General features: G+C 42.6%; 1 protein-coding gene across 2 annotated transcripts in view; it reads right to left on the minus strand.

Annotated features, from left to right (window-relative positions):
- Window positions 1-23275, minus strand: part of Gmeb2 (glucocorticoid modulatory element binding protein 2) — a 41581-nt gene extending 18306 nt beyond the window's left edge. The window contains exons 1-3 of one of the 2 annotated variants that reach the window (XM_028885275.2): window positions 23154-23275; window positions 10821-11009; window positions 467-564 (exon numbers count right to left, since the gene is read on the minus strand). In XM_028885275.2, coding sequence (XP_028741108.1) covers window positions 467-564; window positions 10821-10951 — 229 coding nt within the window. In that variant the 5' untranslated portion in view covers window positions 10952-11009; window positions 23154-23275. Of the gene's footprint in view, window positions 1-466; window positions 565-10820; window positions 11010-23153 lie in introns of those variants that run through there. The other variant, XM_037205488.1, reaches the window with a different exon arrangement.
- Between the last annotated feature and the right edge of the window lie 234 nt (window positions 23276-23509).

A 23509-nucleotide genomic window follows, 5' to 3' on the forward strand; every position in this document is an offset into this window, starting at 1 on the left:
CAATGGCCAATTGAAGAGCCATGTTAGAAGACAAAATCAAGCCATAGTTGAAACACTGCTAGGGAAACATGTCTTAGGCATTCCAATTCTTTAATCTGACTGACACAAGGTCCCATAGATAATAAATGAGCACCTACAATCATTCACTGTAGACAAAGGAAACGGGGAGACAGTGGCAAGACAACAAAATACAAAAGAGGAGAAAGCTGCAAAATTTGAGATGACTCTTCTTTCTTTTCCCACCAGTGCTGGTAGAAGTCGTTCCCATTTAAGATACAATGTGCCCCTCCCTCTTAAGAAGACCTGGGACCTGGTCTCTTATATGTTGGGGAACAGCCCAAACAAGGGCCTACTTAGCCCTTGCTGTTAACTCAATTGTGGGACTGTCCTGTCCTCAAAACCAACAGAGTAGGAAGAAGGCAGGCTTCCCACCTAATGCTGCTTCCCAGTCATTAGGGTTTCCTACCTAACACGGCTTCCTTGAGCTGTGAGGAGGCTGTAAAGGCTGCAGCAGCTGCAGCTGCTGCATTTTCTGTTTCCATGTTATCTTCTGTCAAGTCACCCCTGGTAGACAAAGAAAAAGAACATCAGAATCAGCAAGTGCACATTTTGCAGCCCCTGGCATACCTAGAATGTGAAAGGATGAATCTCATTGCTAACAAACCAATTATACTTTGCTATCTTTATTCAGAAATTGTGGTGGCTATGCAGTCAGAGAAGAATGCACAGACAAGTACTTATGCCACCCTCAGGAGAACATGTAGCTTGCATTCTCTGTTCCATTTTTGCCTTCCACCAGTGCCAAGAAAGGCATGGACAAGCAAAGCCAATGTGAGGAATTTATAGAAGCAACAAACATTCATGTGGGTACTCAAAAGCATTATTTCTTTATTTAATAAAGTTTTCTATTTCCAATATAATAATTTTATACTGTTATACAAAGTTGCTAAAAAAATATACCTTTTATACAGTTTTAGAGAGCAAACTCAGGCCCCCAAGCATGCTAGGCAAATGTTCTGAGCCATATACTCAAAAAATACAAAATTTTTGAAAGAGGAAAAAAAAATTAATCTTGACCAACCCTTATCTTATACCAAAATAAATTATGAGCAAACCAAAAGCAAAGGCAAAGGTGAAACCCTATAGTATTAAAATTTTTAAAAGAAAAGGATTAGTAGTAGTAGTTATAAAATGGTCAAGGTTTTTCTTATATACAAAATCCAGAATCACAAAAGAAGGATACTTTTGGCTTAAAAATAAAAATACTTGGGGATGGGATGCATCTCAGCTGGTAGAGTGCCTACCTAGCATGTGACTTCCTAGTAACACGTAACACTGGGCATGGTGGTACATGCCTGTATTACCAGAGGGCAGAATAATCAGAAGTTCAAGATCATCCTTAGAAATATAGTAGCTTGAGGCCAGCCTGGGCTATAAGAAATCCTATTTCAAAATAAACAAACAAAAATAGAAGCCAGGGCCAGTGACACAGCTCAGTAGGTAAAAGCACTTATTGCCAAACCTGACAACCTCAGATCAATCCTCAGAACTTAGTCCTCTGACATCCATATGTGGAAGTCCTCTGACTTCTATATCTGTGCACATGGGTACACATACACATACACAAAACATATACTTATCATTTCAACACTCAAGAGCAGAAACTGGGGAATCGCTACAAGTTCCAGACAAGCCTGGTCTACTTAGCTCTTTCCAGGCCAGTTAGGACCACATAGCAAGACCTTCCCTCAAATTTTCTCCAAAATTTAAAATATAAATAAATAAAATTAGGAGCTAGAGAGATGGCTCACTGGTTAAGAATACTTGCTGCAGCCGGGTGGCAGTGGCACACTCCTTTAATCCCAACACTCAGGAAGCAGAGTCAGGCGGATCTCTGTGAGTTTGAGGCCAGCCTGGTCTACACAGAGAGATCCAGGGCAGGCACCAAAACTATAGAGAAACCCTATCTGGAAAAAGCAAAAAAAAAAAAAAAAAAAAAGAAGAATACTTACTGCTTTTACAGAGGACCCTTGTTCATTCCAGCATCCATATGGTGGTTCACAACTACCTGTAACTCCAGTTCCGGGGCCCCAATGCCCTCTTCTGACCTTTATAAGCACTGCATAAGCATGGTACACTTGAATACATGCAGGTGAAAGACATATATACACGCAACAAAAATGTAAAAAATCTATCTCTTTGTTTTGCTTTGTTCTGAGACTATGTAGCCTTGGCTGGCCTTGAACCCAGAGATCCACCTTCTTCAGTCTCCCAAGTGTTGAGATTAAAGGTATATCACCATATTCTGTCCCAAAATAAATAAGTAAATAAAATTAAAATCTTGGGTTGGTAAGATCATCCAGCCAGTAAAGGCACTTGCTATGCAAGCTTGATGACCTAAGTTCAATCTCCAGAACCCATGTAAAAGTGTGAGGGAGAACCAACTATTCAAAGTTGCTCTCTGAGTTCTATAAACACCATGGCACACACAATAAATTAAAAACAAACAACAACAAAAAATCCTTTTAGTACAAGGCAAAAAACACTATGAGCAACTTTTTAAAAGAGGGAACACATGAATAGTTGGAGGACAGTCTACCAAGGTCCAAGACCAGAGCCATGAGAAACCTGTGAAGAGACTGCTTCTAATTCCTAAGAAATGCAAATGAGGACTATGTTGAGAACTGAGATGTTCAGTAGTAGAGTGCTTACCTAGTGTAATCAAAGGCCTGGGTTCAATCTCCAGCACTGGGAGAAAAAAAAGATGAGTGAGAAACCACTTTCACCTAGATAGGCCAAAGATGGAAGATATTTGTGGGAAAAGCTGATGGAGTGATAATACAGGTGTGAAACAGTAGCACTCCAGTATAGCTAGAAAACTGCAAGAGGGCACATGTCATGGTTTAGACATAAGGTTTAGACATAAGGTAGCTCACCCAAAAGGTTTGTGTTGAAGGCTTAGTTTCCAATAGAGCAGTATTGAGAGCTGGAGCTTTTGGGGAAGTGACTAGATCATAAAGGCTCTGACTTTTCAATGAACTAATCGCTTGATGGATGATAATATGATGATATTGAGAGATGGTAGAAAGTAAAAGATGGAGTCTAATTAAAGAAAGTAGATCATTGGAACTGTGGTCTAGAAGGGCGTACCTTGTCCCTGGCTCTTCCTTTGATTTTCTGTCTCCTAGCTGTCATAAGATGAACATTTTTGCCTTGTCATCTCCATTCACCACAACTTTCTACCTCATCATGGCCTGGAAATAATGAAGTCAACTACCATGCTCTGAAACTACTTTACCAACAGGTAAATGGGAGTTAAATAAAAGTACAGCCGGGAGGTGGTGGTTCATGCCTTTAATCCCAGCACTCGGGAGGCAGAGGCAGACAGATCTCTGTGAGTTCGAGGCCAGCCTGGGTTACCACTTGAGTTCTAGGAAAGGCGCAAAGCTACACAGGGAAACCCTGTCTCGAAAAACAAAACAAAACAAAAAAAAAAACCTTGGAATCTGCTTTTTTGGTTTTTTGTTTGTTTGTTTGTTTGTTTTTCAAAACAGGGCTTCTTTGTGTAGTCCTGGCTATTGTCCTGGAACTCACTCTGTAGACCAGGCTGGCCTCGAAATCACAGAGATCTGCCTGCTTCTGCCTCCCAAGTGCTGGGATTAAAGGCATACACCATCACCACCCGGCTATCTGTACAGATTTTTAAGGTAAACTTCCTGGCTTGTAATCTGCCTTTTGAGACATTAAGAATGACTCTAAACCAGCCATGGTGGTGCATACCATTAGTCTCAGCATTTAGGAGGCAGAGGTAGGCCTGATCTTCATAAAAGTTCTAGGCCAGCCAGGGCCATTTAAAGCAGTGGTTCTCAACCTTCCTAATGCTGAGACCCTTTAATATAATTCCTCATGTTGTGGTGACCTCCAACCACAAAATTATTTTCATTGCTATTTCATTACTGTAATTTTACTACTTTTATGAGTTGTAACTATCTGATATCCAGGATATCTGATAATGCAACCCCTGTGAAAGGGTCAATCAACCCCAAAAGGGGTCATGACCCACAGGTTGAGAGACTCTGATTCAGAGAGACCCTGCCCCAAAAACAACAACAAAGAATGACTCTGATATGAATAGTAAGTAATATTAAATGGGAACACCCAGACTCCAAAAAGTCTGCAGGAACTTGGAAAGGAAGCTATCCTCCTCAGCCAGAACTTTGGACAAAGCAGAGGACAATGACAGAACCAGAATGTATACCCTGTCCAAAACAAATTCTTCCAAGGAAGGAAGTCAGGAGTGAGGAAAAGAGACCTGAAACCCCTAGCTGTGCCATTAGCAGAGACTACAGCTCCTGACTTACAAGAACATTAGCAAACCAAGGGCCAGCATTCAATGTAGACAGCTGAGGAAATCAAAGTGAAGACTAAGGGGGAAGTATCTCCATGGATGTAGTACAGACCCTCAGCAGCACAACCTGTAAAACTATGTCTCCAACTCTCAGCAAAGATGCTAACAAATTGGCATTTCTATTAATGTCACATAAAAAAGGTATACTTTCCCTAAACATATGAACTCCTGGCTTTCTATTGAAAGCTGCTTTCTTCTCTGCAGTAGACAGACTTTGCCACAGGATGGTAGTGAGCAGGAATAATTCTGTCAGGCTTTCTGAGTAAAGAATACTCCCCAGGTCTTCCCAAATCAGGAAGGAAATCATTTCCTACAAAGAAATTAACTATCCTTTACTTCATTTTTTTTTTTTTCACATATTAAGAGTTAAGTCTCAGGGCTGGAGAGATGGCTCAATGGTTAAGAGTACTGACTATTCTTCCAAGGGACTCAATTTCAATTCCCAGCACCCACATGACAGCTCACAACTGTCTGTAATTCCAATTCCAGGGGACCCGACATCTATTGCAAAACACAATGGACATAAAATAAAAATAAATTAATTATTAAAAAAAAAGAGTTAAGTCTCAATTTCCAATTAGCAGGATAGTGGAAACTGTTCCCTATCAAAATTGGAAAGTTCTCCAACCTTCAGGATAGATCTGCTTTGGGGGCTATATGGGCTCTTCCAAAGGAAGAATTCACAGCTTTTACTGTTCTGCAGAAAGGACTGACCACTGGGGCAACATGCTAGTACCCTGGTACTAAGGCCACAGATGGAAGAGTCTTTCTGATCCTTCATAGTTTTCCCCATCAAATGAGTCATGTATTATTCTCCCACTTAACTCAAGCAAACTTTGATCAGCTTACTAATGGGATGGAGAAGACTCTATAGTTCCCAACTCAGGTATTAGGACCTTCCACTATGAGACACACTCAGGTAGGTACCTTGATGGTGACAGTCACATGAAGAACCTGTGTTCTAGGTATAAAGAAGCCACACAAAAGAAACTCAATATACCAAGAAAGCAAAAAGCACTGGTTATCTAGTCCATTAAGTTCTGTGATGGTCTGTCATAAAATTTCTGTAGCTAAGACAGTAACGATAGCAGAGTGGAACTGCATTTTCTCCCTAAATAGTATAGAACCGGGACTGGAGGGATGGCTCGGTGGTTAAGAGCACTGGATGTTCTTCCAGAGGACCTGGGTTCAATTCTCAGCACCCACACAGCAGCTCACACCTGTCTGTAACTCCAGTCCCAGGAGATCTGACACCCTCACACCAATCACATGAAATAAAATTAAATAAAAATTAAAAAAATAAGTATAGAACCATCAGCAGAGGCTTGAACAAAAGGAGACACTGCAACTACTGGGCTTCATGGCAGAAGAAAGAAATCTGTCTCTTGGCAATTTAGAAGGTGGAAACCTGATTAATGTTTGAATCTCATGAGAAATACCTTGGGCAAAAATGTAGAACTTATAGAGAGTACAGGGATTGAACAATTTCATATCTCCAACTGTCAAAGCTTTAGGGCACCAAAACAGTGTGTGCCTATGAGGGCTTCTACTTTGCTCTCCAAGATTCAAGGCAGTACCTGGCCAAAAGCTCCAACAACCTTCAGGACCTACCCAGAAAAGCAGACAGATGCCCACCTAAAAGAATTCATCACATGGCCTTGAAACAGGCCTGCTCCTCTGGCTCTCCCCTCTGTGTGCTAAGTACACAGAGAGGAAGTGTGCAAGCTAATTTTATGTCAACTTGACAGAACCAAGAGCCATCTGGGAAGAAGAATATATTCAATTAAGAAAATATTCCCTGTGGGAAAGCCTGTGGTACATTTTCTTTATTGGTAAATTATGTGGGAGGGCCCAGCTCACTGTAGGCAGTGCTAACCCTAGACTAGTAGTCCTAGATGCTATAAAAGAAGCAGGCTGAACAAGCCACGAGGAAGCAAACCAGTAAGCCTCACTTTTTCATGGCCTCTACATCAGTTCCTGACTCCAGGTTTCTACCTTGAGTTCCTGCCTTGATTTCTCTCTGGATGATGAACTATAATGTAGAATATGAAATAAAACCCTTCCTCCTAGGTGGGTGGTAGTAGCACACACCTTTAATCCCAGCACTCGGGAGGCAGAGGCAGGCAGATTTCTATGAGTTCGAGGCCACCCTGGTCTACAGAGATAGTTCCAGGACAGCCAGGGCTGTTATATAGAGAAACCCTATCTCAGAAAAAAACAAAAACAAAAACCACTCCTCCCCATGTTGGTTTTGGTTATAGTGTTTCATCACAGCAATAAAACTTTAAGACAGGGAGTAATTTTGTTTTTAATTCTCAGGTTTATGATCAAAAGGCATTTAAATTTACCTATGAAGCCAAGACTTGAGGCCTGGTACCATAGTTGGACATGATGTTGAGGGACCTTTGGAGTGTGGAGGAATGAACTATCAGGGAGATAATGTCAGATTTGTAGAGCCATGGTATCTTTGTAAATATTGAATATCAAGTGTCCCACTAAAATGCTTATGTGTTGGGGATGGCTTAACTGGTGATACTATTTTGGGAGGTAGGAACTACATGAAAAAAGTAGGTCACTGGAGGGAAGTCCTTGGGAATATTTTGTCCCTGGTCCCTTCCTGTCTCCCTATTTTGCCTTCATGTTTCCCTTTCTCACCCTCTTATCTCCCGTGAAGCAAAATGCCTCTTCCTCTACATATTCCCACCACCTTTATGTACTCACTGAACCCTCTGAAAAACATGAGCCAAGGCACATCCTTCCTCAATTGAGTTGTTTATGTCAGGTATTTTGTCACTGCAACAATAAAACTAATGATCTACAACTTTTCTGATCCTGAAGTAGTCTTAGTCCACCCAGGTGGGACTAAGAGCTAGTGCATGGCTATATAATTTGCTCTAGTTGTTGGTAAATGAGAACACACAAGGCATGAGATCATCAAGGAAAGTCCAGGCCAACTAGTTGGAAGATTTAGAGAGGCTGGCAGACATAGGGATGCCCTCACTACAGCTATCAAAATAGCCTGTCAATGAGACATGACTGAAGCTATCTTGACCAGCCAACCCACCACAACACACGACAGTGTCAAACAAGCAGCCTAATGTTCTGGAATATTATTTTAAGATGTGTTACATTTGTTTATGCTATGGGCCATTTGTTTAATGATGCAAAGATGTATTGCATTCTTTTTTTTTTTTTTTTCCGAGACAGGGTTTCTCTGTGTAGCTTTGGTGCCTGTCCTAGATCTCGATTTGTAGCCCAGGCTGGCCTCAAACTCACAGAGATCCACCTGGCTCTGCCTCCCAAGTGCTGAAATTAAAGGTGTGTGCCACCACTGCCTGGCATGTTGCATTCTTTTATGTTGCATTTGTTTAACTCTGTGAAGCTGTGTTACTGTACCTGTCTAAAACACCTGATGGTCTAATAATGAGCTGAATGGCCAATAGTGAAGCAGGAGAAAGGACAGGCAGGGCTGGGAGGCTAAGAGAATAAATAGAAGGAGAAATCTGGGAGGAAGAGATCAAGGAGCAAGAAAACAAGGAGAGGAGGATGCTAGGGGCCAGTTACCCAGCCAGCCAGCTAGCCACGGAGTAAGAGTGAAAGTAAGATATACAGAAGTAAGAATAGGAAAAAGCCCAGAGGCAAAAGGTAGATGGGGACAATTAGTTAAGAAAAGCTGGCCATGCCAGGAGGTGGTGGCACATGCCTTTAATCTGAGCACTTGGGAGGATCTCTGTGAGCCAGCCTGGTCTACACAGTAAGTTCCAGGACAGGCTCCAAAGGTACAGAGAAACCCTGTCTCGAACCCCCCCCCCAAAAAAAAAAAAAAAACAAAGTGAAAGAAAAGCTGGCTAGAAACAAGCCAAGCTAAACAAGTCAGGCTGGGCATTGGCCGGGTGGTGGCAAACACCTTTAATCCCAGCAATTGGGAGGCAGAAGCAGGCAGATCTCTGTGAGTTCAAAGCCAGCCTGGGCTACAGAGTGAGTTCCAGGAAAGGCACAAAGCTACACAGAGAAACCCTGTCTCTAAGGGGAAAAGAAAAAAAAAAAAGACTGGGCATTCATAAATAAGAATAAGACTGTATATTTATTTGGGAGCTGGGTGGCAGGCCCCGTAAAGAGTGAAAACAACCTACTACAGCCTAAATCATAAAGCCAGAGTCAAATGAAAGAATTAGAAGAAATAATAAATATTTACATATTAAACCCCTGAATTTTGAGATGGTTTCTCTCCCTTCCTCTCTTGTTCACTTCTTTCCCACTACTACATAGCCTACACTGACCTGGAACTCATGACTCTTCTACCTTAGTCTCCTAAGCAATAGGATTGTAGGTGTGAGCCACCACATCCAGCATGTGGTAGCTTCTTACTCAGCAAAAGAAGCTAACATACTAGTAAACAGGGCAAACAAAGAACTGACCAATTATACTCTTGCTAATTCTCACTACTGTTTAACAATTATTTTAAGTCCTTGGTATATGCAGACTCTTGGCATCCTAGGAAAGCTGCTCAGTGTTGATATAGCAAAGGTGACCTCCAGAAATCACCTTTATAATGAAGACAAAAGTAGCAAATGTGGAAACCCAGCTGCTAGAGAACTATGCTGGCCAACATCCTCATATCTAGGATAGCCCCAGAAGTTGATCTCTCTTACAAGATGGCAAAATTCCCACAAGGGATAACTCTAAACCCACAACTATGTGAAAATAGCCAAGAAGACAGTAATACCCAACTGTGCGTGGTGATGTCTGCTTTCCATTAGTCAGTAGGTGAGACAAGAGAATCCCCTTTCATTCCAGGCTATAGTGGGCTACATAGTGAATTTCAGGACAGATTACAGAATGAGACCCTGTCAAAAGAAAGAGATTGGGGGAGGGGATGTAATATTGAAGGGTCTTTGACATGGGACTGAAACTGTACAGTAGTGGTCCACCACAATGCTGGGCTTCAGCTGGGAAGACTATCATGAGTATGGTCCTCCTCATCTCCCCCTAAAATCCTGGGTGATACCAGAGCTATGAAGTATGGCAGTTGAACTCCTAACAGAGACCCTAGGGCAGAAAGCAGATGCTACATGGCCTTTTCTAATCCAGTGTCATTTCTGCCACAGTATTTATCACAGGTTATCCCAAATCTAAGGGAAAAGGTGGATATGGCTTTTGGATAAGGTCAGTGGCTTTTGGATATGGCTTTATGAAAAGATCTACGGGAGGTGTCAGAAAATACAGTATACCTAAAATACATACACAGGAAATATCTAATCCATGTATCAAGACACTGACGTGAATCAAGGAGAATCAGTAAGCTGGGTGTGGCAGCACTTTAATTCCAGCACATGGGAGGCAGAGGCAAGTAGATCGCTATGAGTTTGAGGCCAACCTGATTTACACAGTGAGTTCCAGAACAGCCAGGGCTATATAAAGAACCTGTCTCAAAAAGAAAAAAAGCCAAGCGGTGGTGGCAAACACCTTTAATCCCAGCACTCAGGAGGCAGAGGCAGGTGGATCTCTGTGAGTTCTAAGACAGCCAGGGCTACAAAGAGAAACCATATCTCGAAAAACCAAACCAACACACACACACACAAAAAAAAAAAAAAAAAAGAAAGAAAGAAAGAAAAGGAGACTCAGTGAAAAAATGCTATTGGAGGTCCTACTTTACAGATAGGGACTTGTACTATGTCCACAAAGCAAGAAGGACCATACATAATTCAACTCACAACCACCCAAAGCCAGCCCTGCACAGCTAGGCACACCAGCTTCAATTTTTTCCCTGAGGAAGAAGGCAATGTCAGACCTCCCAAACAGAGCCCAGATCCCTACTCTGCAGCTGACAGCAAGCATGCATATGAAAAGACACAGTCTCCTCAATAGAGGGGGCCGCAAGGATTGGTCTACAACCTTTTTCTTAAAAAATCACTGTCAACATGTTGTTAGTGAGCCCAAAAGCTCACCTAGGCTCCAGAAAAAGTCAAGTTCAGTATAACAATACCACACACAAGAGGCAGCAAAGAGAAGCCAAAAGCCCAGAGACCAAGTCTCTCAGGGGAGAAAGAGACTGCTGCCCTCCTCCTATATAAGAGGCAAAAGAAAGACAAGAGTTTGGTTAAGTGTGACTTTTTAACCAACTAATTCTCAATTCTGACCTCTAGAAGAGGAGATGATAAAGAAAATATTCAGTTCTCACTGTTTCATTGATCAAGAGATATCACCAAGAGATTTAGAACCACACTGCAATGATGAGCTGAAACATCACCCTTAGAGGCTCTTTTGATCCTCTTTCTTGACACACTTTGTACTTCTTCACCTGGGTCCAGTCTTAGAATCTTGTATGTACAGAAATCTTGACGCTCATCCCTACACCTGGCATACCAAGCTGTGCCACCATAACATGGCAGGACCAAGGTTTACTTCTTACCCATGAGGAGCTAGATTTGTTGTTACAAGCACTGTCTTCACTTCCTCCACACCACTGCCATCAACTGCAGTGTCTGGAGTTGTCACAACCACCACCTCTTCCATGTGGACGCTCACATCTGGGGTTGCCATGGCTTAGTGGAAGAAGATGCCTGAGGTAAGCAGTGTCACTCCTCCAGGGTCTCAAATCCTAGAGCAAACAAAGCAGAGCACAGGTTATAGGGTAGTTTCCATACTGGAGCAACAGAATAGTTGAGGGCCGAGGTGTAGCTTAATAGAGCACTGTTGAGTATGTGCAAGGCCCTGGGTTGCATCTCCAGCACTGAAAAAGAAAAAAAATGCTAACACAGTACACAGCAATTGATGGTCTCAATATCACCTAAGATTCTCCTCCAAGTCCCCACCTACTGTTCTTTGTCAAGAAATGACAGTAATGCAGGAGCCCTCGGGGGCTCTGGATTGGTAGGTGCCATGGATAAACCCAATCTTTCCTCCTAAATAGATGGGTCACACTCCTCCACTCAATCCATATAAACATGGAAGCTCAGAGGCAGCAAGCAGCAGGATATGGAAGGAATACAGACTTTGGGTGATTTTCCTGAAGGCAGGCTTCCAAATTACTACTTTTCCCTCTGTATCTCCTGGCTGAACTCAAAAGTAGTCTGAACTCAAGTATAGCTAGGAAGCACCTGACCTTAGGAAAGTGTAGTGAAATCCACATGACAAAAAAGGGGGAAATGTCCTGCTTTTATCTTTATCATCTTTATCATCATCATCATCATCATCTTCATCATCATTAGTTTCTGTCTTTGCTGGCCCTGCCCTAGGCAAACTCAAGCTCTAACTCTATGATGGTGGTAGTAGCTTCAAAAGCACAAAATTTAGAAGGAATGTCTTCCTCACTAGAGGACTATGTCTCAAGAGCCTGGAGATTGTGTTGTCTCATACCCCAAGCTCTATGCCAGGCCTGGGATGGACCCAGTCATGAAATGTTGGGGCAAGCACAGCATGGACTTCTAGCCAGAGGACAAAAAAGAGGCCCTAGAATTAGGAGTTAGAATGGGACATTGTATAGACAAGAAGGACATACAGACAGGCCTATATATAGCTACACAAGAATGTGTGGGCTATCCTGAGATGTTGTATATATGGACCTAAGGCTACATGGCAAAACTAATGGCTTTGAGTACTGACCTACAGGGCAGACTGCTGTACTAGTTAATGTGAACTTTCAACTTGATAGACTATAATCACCTGAGAGATGGGCCTCTGTCCATGCCTAATGGGGGATTATCTTGATTACCTTAATTGATATAAGAAGACCCATCTTAATTATAGATGGGACTATTCCCTGGGCAGGGAATCCTGTACTATATAAGTAGAGAAAGGAAGCTAAGAAGCACACATGCATTGTTGCTTTTTCCTTGTGACTAGCCACTTCAGGCTCCTGCTGTGTGAACTGAAATAAATCCTTTCTCCCTTAAATTATGCTTTTTTTGTTTTGTTTTGTTTTTTTTTCTTTCTCTTTCTTTCTGTTTTTTTTTTCTTTTTGTTTGTTTGTTTGGTTGGTTGGTTGGCTTCGTTTTTCGAGACAGGGTTTCCCTATGTAGCTTTGTGCCTTTCCTGGAACTCACTATGTAGACCGGGCTGGCCTCGAACTCACAGAGATCCACCTGTCTCCCTCCGAGTGCTGAAAACGTCCCACCATCGCCCTATAGACCAGGCTGGCCTCGAACTCACAGAGATCCACCTGTCTCTGCCTCCCGAGTGCTGGGATTAAAGGCATGCACCCGCCGGGTAAATTGTGCTTTTGTTAGGATATTTTATCACAGTAACAACAACAACAACAAAAAAAAAAAAACTAAGACAATCACACTTAAGCTTCAGACTGGGCCATGGACAGTATTCACAGGGCGGGTGTCAGAATCATTGCAGAGACTCTGAAAATGGACCTGAGCACAATATGGTGAAGTAAAGTGCTCCTTGGCTAGGTGTGGTGGCACACACCTGTAATACCAGATTTCAGCAGCTAAGCAAAAAGGATCCCAAGATAGAGGTCAGAATGGATTACAGAGTGAGATCCTGTCTCACTCAGGGCTGACCAGATGGCTCAGGGAGTAAAGCACCTTTTGCCAACATTGAAAACCTAAATTTGATCCCTGAGAGCCATCTATGGAGGAGAGAACTGACACAAATTATCTTCCGATGCCCACACATGCATCATAAAATGTACGTGCACGTGTATACAAACACACATGCATGCACACACTCTAAATAAATAAATAACTGCAATTTTTAGGAAGTTTAAAGTAAACCACTTGGCCTGACCAACTAGGTCCAGCCCCTACTTCAGGAAAAGTTTCAGCACTCTGTGAGACTGAACAATACCCAACCTCATACAATAACATTAAAAGTATACGTGTGTAATTCAAAACTGATTGACAGTTGGGTATATAAAGCCAGCACTCAGGAGGCAGAGGTAGGTGGATCTCTCTAAATCAGAGGCCAGCCTTTTCTACAGAGCAAGTTCCAGGATTGCCAGGACTACACAGAGAAATCCTATCTCAAAAAAAAAAAACTAACTAACTAACTAACTAACTAAATAAATAAATAAATAAACTGCTTAATATACAAAGAGCTAAGAAACCCTGGTTACTCTCAAGGGAAAAATAATCAAGAGACACTTATTCCTATAGTCAACAGAGTTGTAGACAACTAAGTGTACCACCCTCCAAGATAGTAAGCCAAATATGCCTGAGAAGAGGTCTGGGCACCAAACAGAAGTTACCACCAATCAAAAGTCTGAGAATAAAAAATAAACAGGACTGTAGAAACTTGAGTGTAGAATACTTACTTAGCATGCTCAAGGCCCAGGGTTCAATCTTAAAATGTGTGTGTGTAAAATAAAAGATTAATTAAAAAATAAATACAAAATAAAACAACACTGGATGGGCTCCATGGTAACATGGAGACAACAGAAGAAGGAGACAGGGAACATAAGACAGAGTCTCAGAAATTATCCAATCTGAGCATCAGTGAACAGGCTGGAAAGCAGGCTGAACTGAACTTCACAAAGGCACAGCAAAACCAATGAGTGTCACTGGAGTCCTACAGCAGAGAGAGAAAAGCTTTAAGCTGAAAAAAGAAATTTAAGATACACTAGCTGAACATAGCCAGACATGGTTGTGCATATTTGCACACTAGTAACCTCAGCACTCAGGAGGAAGAGGCAAGAGGGTTGCCAAAAATTCAAGGCCAACTGAGTGACATATCAAAATCTTGCTTTGAAGAAAAAAGAAAAAAAAATTGCAAAATGTTCCCCAAATTTAATGACAAACATGCATATCCTAGAAGCTTGGCAAACCTCCAGCAGTCAGAATCAAGCTGGAAAAAAAAATGAAAAATCTCCAAATATCAGGCAAAAGCTATGCTTCACCATATGTTAACTGGAGTTCTTACAGGAAACCATAGGGACTACAAAGTAAATAACAATTTTTTATTTTATTTTATTTTATTTAGGTCCTGGAGTGCTGTGAAATAATCCTTCTGTACATTGTGAATATGTATTACTCTCACTGGTTAATAAAGAACTGACTGGCCTATAGCTGGACAGGAAGAGACTGGGCGGGAGAGCCAGGCTAGGAAAGAAGAAGGGCCGGCCAGGTGGTGGTGGGCCTTTAATCCCAGCACTTGGAAGGCAGAGGCACATGGATCTCTGTGACTTCAAGGCCAGCCTGGTCTACAGAGAAAGTCCCAGGACAGGCTCCAAAGCTACAGAAAAAAACCCTGTCTCGGAAAAAGAAAAAAAAAAAAGGATGTATTTGTTTTTATTTTAGGTTTGTATTTTGCTTGCAAGTATATATATGTATCATATGGGTATCTGGTGGTACAGAGGCCAGAAGAGGGCATCAGATCCTCAGGAACTGGAATTACAAATGGTCATGAGCTACAGTGTGGTTGCTGGGAGCCCAAACTGAGTCTTTGGAAGAGCAGCAAGTGCTCTTAACCACTGAGCCATCTTAATCATCTCTCCAGCTCCTTGTTTTTATTTTTTGAGACAATGTCTCACCAAGTTGGTCAAGCTGCCTTTGAACTTGCAATTTTCCTACCTCAGCTTCCAGAGTTGCTGGGCCAGTGCTACCAGATACTACAAAGAATAATATTTTTAGTGTGCTAAAGAAAATATCTGGAGGGCTGGAGAGATGGCTTAGTGGTTAAGAACACTGGCTGTTCTTCCAGAGGTCCTGAGTTCGGTTCCCAGCAACCACATGGTGGCTCACAACCATCTGTAAGATCTGGTGCCCTCTTCTGGCCTACAAGGATACATGCAGACATTACACTGTATAATAAATAAATAAATAAATAAATAAATAAATAAATAAATAAATAAATCTTTTTAAAAAAATATATCTGGTGGTGGTGGTGCACACCTTTAATCCCAGTACTTGGGAGGCAGAGGCAGGCAGATCTCTGTGAGTTTGAGGCCAGCCAAGACTACACAGAGACTTAGCCAACCAATTTTGATGGCTTACATCTGTAATCACAACATTAACAATAAGGCTAAGGCAAGGGGATCACCATGAAATCTAGGTCAGCCTCAGCTATAAAAATAAGATACTATCTCAAAAAGAAAAATAGGAAAAAGGAAGGAAGGACTGATGGGTGGGTTGGCTACCCACCCAAGTATGTATAACAGGGTCAGCCAGGGGCTCAGCAGGTAAAGGCACCTGCCACCAAACTGGTGACCTGAGATGGATACCTATGACCTACATGGTGGAAGGGAAGAACTGACTTCCTCCAAGTTGTCCTCTGACTTCAACACAGGTATTAAGGGACACACACATACACATTTGAAAAATAAACAAACAAATAAATAAATATGCATAACAAGGGCCAGAGATTATAAAGTACTTGCCTAGAATGCTCAAGGCCCTGGATTCAGTCCCCAGAACCTTATAAATCAAGTATGGTGGTAGCACATGCCTGTAATTATGGCATTTAGGAGGTAGAGAAAGGCAAAAAAGATCAAAAGTTTAAGGAAATCTTCAGCTACATAGGGCATTCAAGGCCAGCCTATGTTACACAAGACCCTGTCTCAAAAAGAAAAAACAAAACAAAACACATAATAATCTGGCTCTAACAATGGTGAGTACCTACGTCCAAGCTAAAGTAAGATTGCTTGAGCCCAGGAATGTAAAAAGAACCTGGGCAACAGAAAGAGACCTGGTTTAAACAAAATTATACTTGTATTATAGCTGAAACAAAAAATTCTAACACTGTCTGGTATGCCAATAGATATATGAGAACTACTACTGAAAGGGTGTGGAACAGCTGGGTGTGGTGGCACAGGCCTTAAACCCCAGCAACTGGGAGGCAGAGGTAGGCAGATCTCTAAGTTCCAGGCCAGCCTGGTCTACAAAGTGAATTTCAGGACAAGGACAGCTAGGGCTGTTATACCGAGAAATCCTGTCTCAAAAAAACCTTAAAAAGAAAGAAAAGAAAAGAAAAAGAAAAAGATGAGAACTATTACCAAAAGTGCTAGAGCTGCAGGAATGTAGTAAAAATTCCACTGACTATGGTAAAGCTACACCTGGAAGAATTAAGGAATTCTTCCAGAGAAAAAGCCAAATCTCAGGGAGTATTTAGTGTTATTCGGGTTTTAATATATCAGCTGTTTCCTGTTATGAATTTGTGTGCTCTCATACCTTCCCCAAGAAATTCTAACAGTGTATTTTTATCTGACATACTTTTCTAGCATCCAAAGCCAAAAGGCAGACAGGACAAAGCATTTTAGACCAACCGCTGAGTCCCCTAAATTAAGGCAAACACCCTTATGGAGATAATACCTATCTCCTAGGCCTAGGAGACAGGCAAAGGTTTGGTGCATAGCTTTATTTCTTATGCAAATTAGTCTCAGATCTCCTTTCTTATAGAGGCTTAGGGGTATTTATACTAACATTATAGACTCCTAATATTTTAACTAATCACTTCTAGGAACGTAGTTTGAGCACATAAATTCCCTTTTTCTGATATATTAACCAATTTTAGCTCTTAGTTGACCTCCTCCCTTAACCACTCCCCTTTTGGGTTGTAAAAGAAAGCCTGACAGTCACTGCCTGAGGAAAACTCTTACCTGCCTTTATGACCCTGTAAGAATTCAAACCTGGTGATCTTGCCTTAGCCAGAGCATTGCTATTGCATGGGTATATAACTGTAAACCTCAGAGACTTGGGGGACTAGGTTGGAGGAGAACTAGAAGGATGAGATGGGAGATGAGGAAGAGCCAGAGGGGAAAGAACTAGGTGGGTAAGAATGAGATGAGAAAGACCAAGATGGGGCAGAACTAAAATGAAGGAATTAAGATAGCATTTAGAGGAAACAGCAGAAAGAGGTAGAAAGAATAAGGCAAGAAAGAAGCTAATTATGACAGCAGAAAAGAAGCTGTGTAGAGAACTGACTCAGAAGAATAAAGTGTATGGACTAAAGAGATTTGTGTGCATAGATTTATTAGTGAACCCCTGAGATTAATCTGCCGCTGGCAGTGTCTCTTCTGGAACTCTGGGTGAAAGCTATCGAGGAGCTGGACCCCAATAGCTTTAGTTACAAAAAGGTGGGGAAGGGTTCTGTATAGTAATCTTTTTGCAATTCCTTACAATGGCACTACATTCTTTTAGGGAAAGCTAGGGCTAAAAGGCATAAAACAAACAAAAATACTTATTACTCAGTAAAAGAATCCATATCCTGTAGGATTTTCCTCTCTAACATTAGGGAAAAAGTAAACTATGAAAAAAATAGTTCTGGGGTGGGGAGGTGGGGGTTGGGGGGGATGATGAACAGTGGAATACAGACTCTCTTGGGTATTGAAGTTATTTTACACAATACTATAAGGGTGGATCATGTAGTCATATGTCATCAGAATTAGGGTTAGGTTCCACAAGAAAACTACTATAAACTGTGGGCTCTGAATGATATGTCAGTATAGGCTTATCAGCCTCAGCAGAGATTCTGTGGAGTTTCCCAGTGAGAGAAGTTAGGGAAAGGAGAGAAGCATATGGGAATTGTTACTGTGACAAACTTCTTGTTGCTATGATACAGTTCATAGTAGTAAGGAAGTCAAGGCCACAGGAGCAAGAGGCAGCTGGTCACATGCATTTGAGTTAGGAAGCAGAGAAAAATGGTGGTGCTCTAACTTTCTCCTTTTCATTTAGTGTAAGTCCTCAACCCATGAATTACCCATAGTTACAGTGGTTCTTCCCACCTCAACCTAAGCTAGATACTCCCTCCAGAGGTTTGTTTCTTCAGTGATTCTAGATCCTGTAAAGTTGATGATATTAAACACCACAGGGAATTTTATGCTTTCCTCTCAAATTTGCCATAAAGCCTACACTACCTTAAAATTAAGTTACTGACTAGTTTTTTTTTTTTTGTGTGTGTGTGTGTGTGTGTGTGAGTGAGAGAGAGAGAGAGAGAGAGAGAGAGAGAGAGAGAGAGAGAGAGATGAATGGAGAATACAATGTAATAAAAAATACAGGACACAGACTGAAAAAAAATTACAAATCTTGATTCTAATAAAGAATTTGCAACCAGAATATATAAAGAACAAAAAGAAAACTACCCAATTTCAAGAATGAGTAAAAGATTGAATAAACATGTTTTCATGAAGACATGAGGATGGGAAATAAATATATAGGAATATTCAATATGGGCTAGAAATGAAACTCTAGGTGGAGCCTGTGAAAAGTCCTCAGTTCCATCTTAGCACAGCATAAAACTGGGTGTGGTAGGAAGTGGAGGCAAAAAGATCAGAAGAAACAGAAGGTCATTGAAACCAAAAAAGCAAGTTCTAGGCCAGCCTAGGACACAGGAGATCCTGTCTTTTTTTGGGGGGGGGGCGGGGGGGTTGGAGGTTGTATTTTGAGACAAGGTTTCTCTTCTGTTTTAGCTCTGACTGTCCTGGAACTCATTCTGTAGACTAGGCTGACCTCCAGCTCACAGAGATCCACCTGTCTCTGCCTCCTGAGTGCTGGGATTAAAGGCATGAGCCAACACAACCAGCTCAGAATTTGTTTTTTAATTATTTATGTGCTTACTTATTATTTATTTGTGAAGTTACATGCTTGTGTCACAGAGCATGGATGTCAGAGAACAACTTGGTGAAGATAATTTTCTCTTCCCACTTTGAGGGTCCTGGGGAATCAAACTCACGTTGCCAGGCTTAACAGTAAGAGCCCTTGCCTGATGATCCCTGGCTTCAGAATTTTCTTTCTAAACAGGATCTCATGACCTTGCTGATCTGGATGGTACTCACTATGTAGATCAAGCTGGCCTTGAACTCTCAGAGATCTGCCTGTCTCTGCCTCTCCAATACAAGGATTAAAGGTGTGTGAGTTATCATGCCTAAATCAGAACTTGATTTTTATCATGATAATTGTTAATAACTAGCACTCACCAAGCAGCAAATATGTCCAAGGACAGAAGCAGTTCTCAGACTCCACCTCCACAACCACACTCCAGCCTCTACAATTAAGCCTTTGGTGATAGAACCAACTAACCAAACAGCCAGTCACAACACATCCCCCTTATAGAGCTCAAATTCTTTGTTAAATTATATATCCAACCCTTATATCCCCAGCACTTTTTTTTTTTTAAGAGAGAGAGAAGATCTTGTTATGTTACTCAAATTAGCCTCAAATCTGTGACCCTCCTGCCTCAGCCTTTTGAGTGCTGGAATTACTGATGTGCATCACCACTGCCACTGCACCTGGCTCCAATCCTCAGCACTTGAAGGCTCTTTAGAACGTCTGCTGGGGAGAGAAATGCAAAAGTTTTCAGATTTCCCTGGTTTATTTCCTCCCTGCAAACATGCCAATCAATGATCTTGGTTCTGGGCAGGACCTGGGTCTCTGGAGGATTTCCAAGGGCCAAAGGGAAGTAAAAGTTAGGACTTCTGGGCTACCAAACACCAACAACATCTAGTCCCTATAGTACCCTTGACCCAAAGATCCAAAGAACCAGGAAATGTAGGCTGACTAAAAGCAAGGTTTGTGGCAAGGAAACATTCACAAAGAAAAAGAAGCAAGAAGAAACTAGGAGCCACTTTCCAAAATAATCACAAGCTGGTTAAGAATGAGCCCCACCACAGAGGATCTGGTTTAGTTAGAGTAAGAAGGAAAATCATTCAGAGCCAAATCCACAAGGAAACACACTGATTTTTCCCACAGAGAATACACTGAACATGTGTAGAATGTATCTTGTTTTGTTTGGGGGACAGCAGAGAATATAAATGCAGGAGCATGGGTGCGACATTGCTTGTGCATAGATCAAATGTGTTGGCCTCAACTTCCACTTGTTTCAAAACAGGATCTTTTTGTTTTTCACAGCTTCATATTCTAGGCTAGCTAACCTGTGAGCTTCTCAGGATTCTCCTGTCTCCATTTCCCGTTGCCCTGTAATGAGCTAGGATTACAGACACTCCTGCTACATGCCCAGATTTTATGTGAGTTCTGGGGATTTGAACTTAAGTTCTCACACTTGCAAAGTAAGCACTTTTATCCACTGAGCCATTTCCTCAGCACCAACAGAATATATCTAAGCACAGGATACTAACGATTAGAAACCATGGATAAGGCAGTACTTCTCTTTCTTGATTAAAAAGGTATAGAAAATGAACAATGGAGAGAAAAACAAAACTAAAAAGAACAAGAGAAGGAAAAAAAAGTACTAAAAAAAAACAAAACAGAAAAATATTTTCAAAATTCAATGTCAGAGTACTCGTGAAGCCCTGAATGAGGTCATAAGTTCCATCCCAAATACTGAGAAAAAATTTCAGAACATCTTTAAATATAATCTTTTTACTATCACTCCAATATAAACTGGAAGCTATCCAACAGAACCAGGTACATTAAGTCAAGGTAGAAGGCTCACATGTGAACTTTTTCCAGCTATGAAAGAGTTTCTGGAAATCCCCATCCCCAGGTTAGGCCAATCCAGGTCGGTAAAGACAATCTTCAAATGCTTCTCAGGTAGAAAAGCTACATGGGATTCATGTACATTGACAGACTTCCTATTTCTGAAACAAAGTTTTTCACTAATGTAGTGTTTGAGAGCTAGTATTCAAAGCAAAGCCCTTTAAATAAGCCTCAACAAACATTTAAAATTTTTTTCTTTTGTTGTTGTTGTTGTTGTTTTTTGAGACAGGGGTTCTCTGTGTAGCTTTCCTTGGCTGTCCTAGAACTAGCTCTATAGACCAGGCTGGCCTCGAACTCACAGAGATCCACCTGCATCTCCCTCCCAAGTGCTGGGATTTTAAGATGTGTGCCACCACCATTAGGTTTTAAATTTCACTTTAAAAAAGTATTGCATTGAGGGGCTGGAGAGATGGCTCAATGGTTAAAAGCATTGACTGCTCTCCCGGAGGACCCAGGTTCAATTCCCAGCACCCACATGGCTGCTCACAACTGTCTGTAACTCCAATTCCAGAGGATACAACACCCTCACACAGACATGAATGCAAGCAAAACACCAATGCACATAAAAATAAACAAATAAATAAATAATTCACTTAAAAATTCCATCTAAAAAATATTGCATTCAATAGGACATGGTGACACACACCTATAATCCCAGCACTCAGGAGGCAAGTCTCAAGTCAGCCAAATCTAGTAGCATGATCCTATCAAATATAATATATTCTATAATTCCAGCACTTGGCTGAGGCAAGAGGAATGATGATATGGCTATAACAAAACATCAAGACCATCCTGGAGCTGGGCACAGTGGTGCATGTCATTAATTCCAGCATTCAGAAGGCAGAGGCAGCCAGCCTGGTCTACATAGTGAGTTCCAGGACAGCCAGGACACAGAAAGACCCTGTCTCAAAAAATAAATAAATAAATGATCCTAGATCAGTTCCAGGCCAATACTAGGTTTTTTGTTTGTTGGTTTGTTTGAGACAGGGTTTCTCTGTATATCCCTGGCTGTCTTGGTACTGGATCTGTAAACCAAGCTGGCCTTGAACTCAAGATCCACCTGCCTCAGCCTCCCAGCTAGAAAGGCAGTAAGGGGGAAGGGAAGGGAGGAATGGAGTGAGGGAATGGACCAGTAAACTTCACCATATGGCAGGCCCAATCCATGTGAGTTTGTCTCCTAGCACTGAAGGGACACCTAAATATCCTCCCTTTCCAGGTGAGTCATAGAGTCTGCATGGTGGTGGTGCACGCCTTTAAACCAGCACTTGGGAGGCAGAGGCAGGCAGAGTTTGAGGCCAGCCTGGTCTACAAATGGAGTTCCCGCACAGGCAGGGCAACATTGAGAAACTAACACTCTCACTCTCTCTCTCTCTCTCTCTCTCTCTCTCTCTCTCTCTCTCTCACTCACTCTCTCTCTCTCACACACACACACACAAAGACGTATTTGTTCTTTGCATTCTATATAAGTCCAAATGGTATGTACGTATGTGTACTCCAGGATGTCTTCCCAAAAAATTTTGCATACTTTCTATGAAAAAACAAGCTAAGCAGGCAGTTGTACATTTAATTTTAACTTAGTAAAAATAATGTGATTGAAACGGCTGTATTTGAAATGTCTGCAAGAAAGAGAACCGGTTCGGCAAAAAAGTTATCACCTAAATAGTAGCTAAAGATGTACTCAACTATGGCTAAAAATGGGCCAGACTGATTAGGTTCCCACCGATAAGATTATCCATTCAATTCCTACCGAGGAGTTCTTATCAATATAATTCCCACTGACCACCTAGTTCTACAAATGGGTCCCACTGCAGTTCCCACCAACAGGTCCACAGTGACATGGTTCCACTGACGATGAGTCCCTTACAATTATGCTCATGGGTCTCTGTGTATTCTGTTCCGAGTCAAGGGTCCATCAATAAAGGTCCCATCAAAGGGTCTACACCGGTACGAATTCCCACCCATGAGTCGTTCCCCAGTCTTTCCACCCTCCCTCGGGGACCCGATCCATTTGGCGCCCACCGAAGGATCCCAAGCAACACCACTCCCGCCTACCCCACACCCTACTGTCCCTATCAGCGTTGGCTTTCACTGGTGATCCGACCCTGCCTCTGGCGAAGCCAAGATGGACGCCGGAAGCACAGCCGCCTCCGCGAGCCCTCTCGCCAGGCGCCCGCGCCCGCCCGCCCGCCTGACGCCGCCGCGCCTGACGCCGCCGCCGCCCTCGCGCGCCCGCCGCCCCTCCCCGACCTCCCCTCCCCCCGCCGTAACGTCCTGACGCTCCGCAGGGACCCCTGACTGGACGGCGGCGCGTGAGCGGCGCGAGAAGCTTCGCCGCGGGGGTGCGCGGGCACGCCGAAGCCGCTTACCTGGGCCCACACCGGCCTGCTCTGGCGCCCGGCTGTGACGGGTGCGGCGGCGGGTGGTGGCGGTGGCGGCCGCAGGCTTCGCTCCTTGTTGGGGATTCGGCGGCGGCGGCGGCGGCGGCGGCGGCGCGGGCGCGCGCTTCCTAGTGACGCAGACACCAAGGCCGCGCACGCACGGATCGGGCGGGCTTGGAGACTTATTTGGCGCCCGGCGCGGAAGTGAACAGTGTGGTGAGATAGTACCCGAAGGGCTCTGGCGCGCGTGCGTTTGTGCTTGCCTCTGTGCTCCGTGGTTAGGTGTTCCGTGGCTCAAGTCCAGGTTGGCATTTGGTTTGTAGTCCGCGTGTCGGCTCCACTAG

The sequence above is a fragment of the Peromyscus leucopus genome, chromosome 4 (assembly GCF_004664715.2).
Source record: "Peromyscus leucopus breed LL Stock chromosome 4, UCI_PerLeu_2.1, whole genome shotgun sequence".
Taxonomy (NCBI): Eukaryota; Metazoa; Chordata; class Mammalia; order Rodentia; family Cricetidae; genus Peromyscus; species Peromyscus leucopus.